Genomic DNA, 9,520 nt, shown 5'->3' with positions numbered 1-9,520 from the left:
AGTCAGGAAATTAGTGCTAGGCTGTTCAGCCTGACATGTGGTCTTTCATTCTCAAAGAGGCTAACCCATTTCATTGCATGGTGATCTCAAGTAGCAAGAAATGGACAAATCCTAAGGCACAAGCACTTTTCAAGCCTCTCGTGTCATGTTTGCTATTAGCCAAATTAAAATTCAAGGAGGTAAGAAAAATTTCATCTCAGCAAAGTCACATTGCAAAGGGTCATGCATACAAGGATGGGAGGAAATTGTGGGCATTTGTTACAATCTACCACACTAGTTTCATTCATTCATTCATTCATTTGTTCTCATATCCAATGTTTAAAAATTGGCCCTTCATGAACAAAATAGCAGCAGACTCATAGACACTCAGAAGGGACTAGTGCTTACCAAAGGGGAGAGACTGGGGAGGATGGGGTGAGAGGGGGAAGGGGATTAAGGGGCCCAGTAATTTGCAGTCACAACATAGGTTGGTCATGGGGACAGTAGTACAGCACAGAGAATACAGTTAATGATTCTGTAACATCTTACTATGTTGATAGACAGTAGGGGTGAGGACTTGATTATGGGTAAATGTTGAACCACTGTGTTGTGTATTTGAAAGCAATATAAGATTGTATATCAATGATATTTTTATTTTAAAAATTGGCACTTCATGTAAGTCTTATCTGAACAAAAACGCTTAGCCTACTCTAACCATTCACACATCCTGCCTTGCCTGTTGAAGCTGAACTTGTGACAATAAAGCCTAGTTTACAAGGTTGTTTTTGAGAAATTAAATGAGGTAACATCTATGGAAAAATCTGGCATGAACAGGCACTCAATATATGGTCTCTTCTTTCCTTAATACAATTAGCCATGAAGTGGATACCTAACCACAGCTAAGAAGAATAGCCAAGATGAAGGACAAGAGAGTCATAAGAAAGGTGGCTGAAAAGTAATCCCTTGGTCCATTTTTAAAGGGATAAAGGCATTAGGAAACAAGATTCTTAAAGAATTTATAAGAACACTAAATACACTTAAGAAATTAAGAGGGACAATAATAAACATCTCAGACTGTGTTCACTTCAGGCTTCACACAGCTCATCCCTGGGAGACACCTATGAAGAGTTGTCAGACCTGGTCCCTGTTTGAGGCAGCTATCTGAACACCTGTGTGTCTCCAGAGAGTGAACACTCTGCCCTGTTCTTTCCCAGCCTGAGTCAGGACTGAGTGGAGAAACCTCTGCCACACACAGCAGGCACTAACTACAACAGTTCCTTTCCTAGAGAGTTTTACATTCTATGTCTTTAGTAATAAGCCTCCTTCTTTAAACTGGAACAAATTATTGCCTAATCTTTAATTCAGGTGAGGAGGAGACAGGCCCCTGCAAACTCTTCCAGAGACAGCCTGAGTTTAGCAAAAAACAAAGGCAATTGTGTAAGCAGTTTGGCAAGAAGCCTGCTGGACTTTCTCCCTAGTGTATCTACTGGTTAGTTAATGTTTGTGGCTAGTTTCAGTGACCTGATGACTCAGGAGCACACTGACGCAGTGGGACTAACAATCCCAGAGAGTGGTTTGAAGGAAAACAGAAGTATTTGGGCTTCATATCTTCTCTGTTTCTGGGTTTCCTAAAGTCGTCACACTTGTTGCAGAAGGAATATGGCTGAGTTGAAGGTAAGAGACTGTTTGGCAAGTTCTCAGCCAGAATTTATGGAGCTTCTGAGAATTCCAGAGTGTCAGGGTTGGAAAGGACTGAGAGAGGCCCTGGCCCAGACACCTGTGCTCAGGGACTTCGCCATGGTTTCTGTAGCCATTGCTGGGGCTAGGGGATGAGGGAGACTTGATAAAGAAAAGAGAGAAAGCTCTTATATGATGTTCCTATCTTGCCTTTGTTCATTTCAAATACTTTCTTGGGAATCTGTAGACACCGTAAGAGCTCACCTCCATCATAGGCAGACACACTTCTCACCGTGCCTGTTCCCCAGCCTCCACTCTCTGACTCCTTCCTTTTGCTGCAGCTTCCTGGACTGCCTCCAGCCATCCAGTTAGATATGTTTAATCTATTCAGTTATTTTGAGGCTCACAATCAGCCCTTGGCCAGTAGAAGCCCTAGTACTTCCTCTAAGAAATAATTCCTTTTTATTATTTAATGTACAATTGAAAAGTATGTGTGGGTAATGTGCTATTAATGAACTAAGTCATATTGTAATCCTCAAAATAAAGCTGGATGTAAGAACTTTTGTTCCCATATAATCAGTAAGGAAAGTAAAGAGAGATTAAGTGACTTGCCCAAGGTCACTGGTAAAAGGAATGGAGACTTGATTCGAATCTGGGTTTTTCTGAAACCAGGCAGCTATCTGTGAACACCTGTGTCAGAGCACAATTAATTTTCTCATTCCTCTCCAGAGAGTGAACACTCTGTCCTGTTCTTTCTCAGCCTGAGTCAGGACTGAGGAGATAAGCCTGAGTTCTCCAAATGAGCCTGAGTGACATCCACTAGACTGAGTGCCTTAAGGCCAGGGAAACAGAGTATGTCCCCAATGTCTAAAACTGTGCCTAGTGTCTAACCCAGGCATGTATCACTACCCAGCAGATGCATGTGGAACTGACTAGAATTGCCCAGAACCTTGACTCAAGCCAAGTGGACCAGACTCCAGGCTTTTTCCCAGAATGCAGGGTTTGAGCACCTCTCTACTGTCCTTCAACTGATGCTGAGTTTGAAAAATGAAACATTTCCCTAATTTATAGGGATCCTGAAAACAGCACTGATGTAAAAGAGTCTGTTTCTCTATCTTTTTGCCTGATGTGTAGTTAGAAAGGCTGAGAAAGAACTCTCCTTCTTTCATTCAGCAAATATTATGTGTTAGCAAAGGATGCCACAGATTAATATCGAAAAGGAACTGAATCTGAGCTAGGTGGGGTCAAGAGAAACTTCTTGAAGGAGGCAGTTCCTAAGCTGAGTCTTAAGAGGGAAGTAGAAATTGGTTAAGTGAAAAGGCATGGGGGCCAGAGGAAACGACAAGTGCAGAGGCACAGCCCACAACCCGCATGTGCTGGGGTCCAAGAGTGTGTCTCCTGTGTAAACTGTGTAAATATGAATTGCTGCAGGAACGGCCAAGTTGAGATACCAGGAGGGGGTTGGATGTATGGATCTGGATCTTGGGGGAGTGGGAAGGGCTAGGAGAATAGATATGGGAAGTCATCAGTGGTGATAGCTGAAGTCTTGGAAGAGGGAGAGTGCATAAAAACATCGTTTCCTGATGAAAATCCTATGGGGTGTTCAGCAGGGGTTGGAAACATCCTTACCATTTATAAATAAATTATATCTAAAATCCTGGCACACTGAAATTTTTAAGCAACTTATTATGCACAGCACCCACACACCAATGTAAATTGCATGCTGGTCTTTGTTCTCAATTTCAAAGGTGTCCTTCTCAGCCTGCTGTCTAATCTCCCCAAGGAAAGGTTAGCTCTAGAGATCAGAAATCCAAACACAGAAAGCCAGATTGCATCATTCTAATCAATAAAAATTATATGAGTTAAAAAAATATTTCTCAGCTTTCATTTCTTCATTTGAATGGATATGTCAACACAAAGCCTTAAATGGAATCATGTTTACATAAGAGCAGCACAATTGGGGGAAGAAAATTGGAATGATAAAATAATTAAATTTAAAATAGACCACCCTATGTTCTTAAATTGCTTCACTTCTACAAGTCTTGATTTCCTCATTTCTAAAATGAAGAGCTGTTTAACATGCAGACTTTGGGCCTCACCACCAAATATTTAGATTCACTAGGTCTGGGTCTGTATTTAACAAACTTCTGGGGTGATTCTAACAATTAGCCAGCGATGGGACCCACTGGTCTACATAACTATTATATTAGCTTCCTGTTTGTGCTATAATAAATTACGACAAATTCAGTGGCTTAAAACACCACATATTTATTCTCTTACAGTTTCTGGAAGTCAAATTCTATCAGTTTCACTGGGCTGAAGTCAAGGCATTGGCAAGGCTGGCTCCTTTTGGAGACTCAAAGGGAAATTCATTTCCCTGTCTTTTCCAGCTTTTAGAGGTTGCCCACATTCCAGGACATATGGCCCTTTCTGCATCTTCAAGGCGCATCACTCCAATCTCTCCTTCCATCATCACATCACCTTTTCTGTAGGGTGCACCCAAATAATCCAGGATTTCTCCCCATCTAAGATCCTTAATCACACTTGTAAAGTCTCTGTTGCTATATAAGGTAACACTCACAAATTCCAGGGATTAAGACAAAGATATCTCTGAGTTATTATACAACCTACCACAATAATCTGCAAGTTCCCCTAACAATCTATATGCTATGTTACCAACAAGGTTAATTGGAAATACTAGACTCTCCACAGGACAAAAGATAGTGTAGTTCCATCTCTACTCTGACTTCTCTCTCTTTCCTGCATGCCCAGTAAAAGGAAGTGAGGAGCACCATCTTCTCATCCCACTGGGGTGTTACTAGAATTAGAGTTAGGAGAAAGCGCCTCTTAAAACTACTCTGACAATAAATCATATCTTTGGGACCAAGTGAGAATTAAAAAGGTCTCTACTGGGGAGCTGCCAATCAACTGGTGGTACCAGAGTTACATGGAGCTCAGTGATTTGTTCATTCATTTAGAAAGGTGCATATAATTCTCTTGCAAATAAATGAAATCATATTTTCTTGTATCAAATTATTCAGAAGTCTGGATGGAAGAAAACATACAGCCACACATGCTTAATGTTAGATTTTCTTTATATGTGTGTGTGTGTGTGTGTGTGTGTATACACACACATATATATAAGGTATATTTGTATAGTTTCTGAGCCCGCTGGAGTTGAATGCTTAGATTTTCACAGCTGATATAAGCAGAGTTCACAATTCCGTCCTTGACGTCAGAGCCTCGGGGAAGCAGCTGCAGAATATTGCTTCCTCTAGTCTGATAGCTTCAGCATTGAGGGACACGGCACTTGAAAGCTTGAATAAACTCATCTGTAATGTCTCTCCCACAGGATTAGGAAAACCAACAAGGTCGCTGAGAGTGACTCAGCAGTTTCCACCTTCCTCTTCAGCCAATGCACCACAGCTAAGATTGAGAAACCTGTTCGGAACTCACACCTCTCTCAGAGTTGGGTGGCTCCCTTCCAAGCCACCAGCTGTTCTTTTGACTTTCTTTCCTATTTTTTAAAGCAGTCAGAATCAAATGCTTCAGAACTATATATATTAAGTCTCTTTCCCCTCGTTTCAAACACACATATAACCCTGGACTCTGTGCTGAGGCCTGCAGTTGCAAAGAAGGAGGAAGGTTAATGAGTAAGCCCACCGGTGCCTGCCAGAAAGCCCAGCTGTGCTCCTAGCGCTCCGACCGCCGGCCTCTCTCGCGGGGAGAAACAATGCTGCAGCTGAACAAAGCGAAGGCCCTCTAATACCCAGTGGCTGCAGTCACACAGTGGCCTGAAATTCCATTCCCCACAACTGAAGATAATTTACGGTCATTACCGTTTCTAAGCAGCTCAGATTCAATAATGCTGACGGTGGGCATGAGGTTCACTTAGAGGGAAGAAAATTGTTTTCAGTGGAGAGTCAGAATGCGGGATAGTCTCTGCCACTTCCCCAAAGCAATCATTCCGACCTGCATGCTGCAATCTCTGTATAATAGAACTCTGTGTTTTTAGAGCTGATGGATTTTCAAATATACCCCAAAATTGTGTCTATTGGCAAAAAGAATAATTTCCCTTTTCAAATTCCTTCCAAACTGAGAGAGCTGTTGGCCTGGTCATCCCCCACACATCCAGGCCCGCTACATCAAGCTCGTCCTCTCCCAGCGGGTGAGAACTCCTAGGGCTCGCCCTCCACCCACTGACGTCCTTCCCACATCTCCTACAGACATGTCCTCGGATGGTGGCATTTCACTCGCTGAGTGAGACCATACTTTAATTATCCTAGGCTAAAATCAAGTACATTTATTAGGAACAACTATGGGAAGAAAATGGCCATTATTTTTTCCATATTTAAGTTAGAGAAAAGGGGTTCTAACCTCACTTACATGCATTCCTATTAGAATAGGCTGTAAGTGAAATACTAAATCAAACAATAGGTATCTGCCAAGTACCTTCAATAGGCCAGGCACAGAGCATACAGATGAAACAAGGCTGCCAGTCCCAGACATCGTGGGGCTTATAAACTAGCAGAGATAAGCCTGACAGTGAACAAGAACTCACAGGCGGGTTATGTGTTGTAGGGGTAAGTGTTAGGGGCTCCACATACTTTACTTTGTTGAGACACTGCCAACTTGTTTTTCTTTGGGTGTAAACAGAGGGTAATCAGAATAGACTCTCTTGTTCCAATGTGGACAGATTCTGGTCTGGCACTTCTCCCAGAAGCCACCATATCTTCAAGCTTCATTTTCCCGTATTCACAATGGATACAAACATGTATACAAACACTCCATAGATAAGCCAGGTAAGGTAGGCGTGTTCCTACAGCAAGGCTGGTTCGAAAAGCTTTCTCTCAAGGGCACTTCAGTCGGGTTGGATCCACACACCTCTTTATAGTTGCTCGTTTCAGAGAATGGAGGGAGAATAGAGCTCCAAACTCAGGGAGGTTACAGTCTAGGCCCAGGAAGTTCCTACTAATCTAGAGTTGGGGTAATATCTGAACCATCTCCCATCTCAGGATCTCCCTGATAGAGTCAAAATTAAAGAATCTATTTTTGGAGTGCAATAATTAAGAACAGTACATAGATTGACTAAATACAGCCAAGGGTGGAGAGTGTAAGCAATACGCAGTGTTCTTCTCCCAATTAATTGCCAGTCTTTAAAATTCACAGAGAGCATATTATCTTTCCTACATGTTTCACATGCCAAGACATTGCAGAGATATTATGTATGGAACATCATACACAAACATTCTATAAAGAAATTCTTACCTCTGTAGACTGTTAATGTTGAGAAATGCTCTTTAAATCTCATTAATGGTGGCCTTTGTGTCTTTGTCACATGCAGTACATTTCTGGATTTGGGAACGAGTGTGCCTCAGAGGACCCTCGTTGCCCAGGAGCCCTGCCAGAAGGACAGGTATGAGTGAATAGAATCTTAGCTTAGAGAGCTCTGAATTGTAGAAATGAATGATCAGCCCTCAGACCAAAGCACCTCCACCTACCTTGGCTCTTGTAATTTATCCTGTGAACTGTTTAATATCACAAATCTTTAAGACAATTGGGATACATAATAATGACAATACAAAGATTAAAGTTGGGTGGTAGTTACCTATGGCAAACCACCCAATCCAAAGTAGTAAGATTAACTACAGGACTTTGAGGAGGATCCTCTAAGTTCAGGCTTAACGGGACTTCCTTGTAGTTCCTTTGAACAGTATTAGATATAACAATGATGAGAAAATGTATGCATACTAAAAAAAAAAAATGTATGCCCAAAGATGTCCACACTAGTGTTGGTTACAAAGCAAAAAAAAATTTTTTCAAGATAATTTGAAGAATTTTTCATGGCATGAAAAAATGGTCTTTGATACAGTGTTTCCTCTTTAAAAAATAGTCCTCATTATTACAGAACTACAAGTCCCATAAGATCCCCATTTTGGAAGATAAGAATGGAAAAAAATACATTGGTATGTCAACATTGGGTTACTTCTGGATGGTGAGATAATGGGTTATATTCTATATTTTATTTCCTCATCAGGGAGAAGAGTCACCTAAAGAGTTATTACAAGAAATATATATGGGTTGAGGTTATATGCAGTGGCTCAGAGCATCTCGATCCAAGACAAAATTCCTCAGCTGAGTTGCTTATTGGGAAGGTGGGATGCTTTTCTGACCTGGAATGATGTTATTTATTGCCTCCTTTGTTCTAGAATAATCCTCAAGTCTGCCCCTACAAGCTGTATGCTGAGCAGCTCTCAGGATCAGCTTTCACTTGTCCACGGAGCACCAATAAGAGAAGGTACCAGGGTAATGGTTAATTCTGACAAGCAGACTGTGGGAGTCACGACTAGTACTTAGTGTTACCTCCTGCACCTGGGCCACAGCCTCTCAGGGCTGCCAAAGATCCTGCTTCTCACAGGCTATGCTCTGTGTCGGACTCAGGGGAGGACAGGCCTCATGTCCAGCTAGAACCGAGTGACTGGTGGGAGAAAGTGAGAGAGCAGCTGCACAGCCTGGAAAACATATATTCAGCTCCATTTACAAATTCTCATTTGTACTCTGAAGAAAACGTCCCCAATAATCTGTCCTTACCGTAAGGATTGTCTGATTGAGTTTTGGATTTTGGTTTACATATTGTTGTTGTTTTTAATAAGCATGGACTCAAAATTATAGAAGATTCAGTGCAGTATCTTCCCAAGACGACTAGAAACATTATGTTCTTTGCATGCAAATGTCGGATAATCCAAGCTTGGGCACTTGAAAGGTCATGTATTATGGTCCCTTGTGGTTTGAATTAATAAGGTTTTTACTCTTTGGAATTTGCCTTTGCTGGAAACCAGCACATTCATTAGCACAATGTGTCATGGTCCCTGTTTGCTCCAGTCCTACAAGCCAGGTCAATGAACTTGCTCCCTTGATTAACTCCTATGGGCAGATTGGGTACAGCAGGGTTGTGGTTTGGGGAAGCAGTAAGCTTTGTGACTTAAACAAGTACTGTCCAATTGTAGGAATCTCAGGCTAGGGCATCTGTGAAGAGGGCTGCTATTGATATTGGAGATTTAGAGAGGGGGCAGGAGGTCTTGTACTGCTTAGTGGAGGGGACTGGGTTTACCTCCGCAGAGTCTTCCTGAGAAACAAATGAGACAGTGAGTACAAGACACAATGGAACACATAAACGATAGACTGTTTCCCTTAGTGGTAAATCATGCCCACTCTGGAGTCAGGCCTTTGAGTTTAAATCCTGGCTCCATCTCGTTCCTGCTCTGTGACCTTGAGCGAATCATCTGCCCTTTCAGAGTCTCTAGCTCCTCATTTGTAAAAGAGGTAATAATAGTACCTATTTCATAGTTATGATGAGGATTAAAGGAAATAATGTATGCAAAGTGCTTAGCAGATAGCATGGTACGTGGTGAGTGCTCAGTTAACATTAATTAATATAATCATCATTATTGTCACCAAAGTAGTTTCTCCCTCCAATACACAATACTCCTGTAAGGTTGTCAGAGAATTGAGTGTGAGATATGGCAGGGGCTATGCCACCATGTTAATGTCAATATTCCTTCTCTCTTGATACATGCATGGGGAGATGAAAAGATAGTTTACCATACTTATCAAAAAATGAGGGGTTAATCCTATTACTATTGGACCATCTCTTTCCCTATGCAAGTCCAAATAGTCAAGGTAAGGTAAGCACAGAGACAATCCCTGTCCATTCTGTTATGACAGTCTGGCCTCCAAGACTATGTTCTTGACTTTATGACCCATTCGCTAATGGGACACCTGGACTCCAGATCCTGCTGCCTGCCCACATTATTCAGCAATATCTCCAGCCAGCAGGAGCTCAGCTCCATTCCAGGAGGCTGAA

At 41.9% G+C, this 9,520-nt stretch overlaps 1 protein-coding gene across 2 annotated transcripts in view; it reads left to right on the top strand.

The window, feature by feature from the left end:
- The first annotated feature begins 1,485 nt into the window (after positions 1 to 1,485).
- The window catches only part of HGD (homogentisate 1,2-dioxygenase), a 40,472-nt gene continuing 32,437 nt past the window's right edge, over positions 1,486 to 9,520 (top strand). Inside the window, exons 1-3 of one of the 2 annotated variants that reach the window (XM_036883346.2) lie at positions 1,486 to 1,653; positions 7,001 to 7,072; positions 7,866 to 7,954. In XM_036883346.2, coding sequence (XP_036739241.1) covers positions 1,639 to 1,653; positions 7,001 to 7,072; positions 7,866 to 7,954 — 176 coding nt within the window. In that variant the 5' untranslated portion in view covers positions 1,486 to 1,638. The remainder of the gene's footprint in view (positions 1,654 to 7,000; positions 7,073 to 7,865; positions 7,955 to 9,520) is intronic. The other variant, XM_036883347.2, reaches the window with a different exon arrangement.

Source organism: Manis pentadactyla, chromosome 1 (genome assembly GCF_030020395.1).
Source record: "Manis pentadactyla isolate mManPen7 chromosome 1, mManPen7.hap1, whole genome shotgun sequence".
In the NCBI taxonomy this organism is placed as follows: Eukaryota; Metazoa; Chordata; class Mammalia; order Pholidota; family Manidae; genus Manis; species Manis pentadactyla.
The sequence above is the reverse complement of the archived record's forward strand: the minus strand, read 5'-3'. Positions and strand labels throughout refer to the sequence as shown.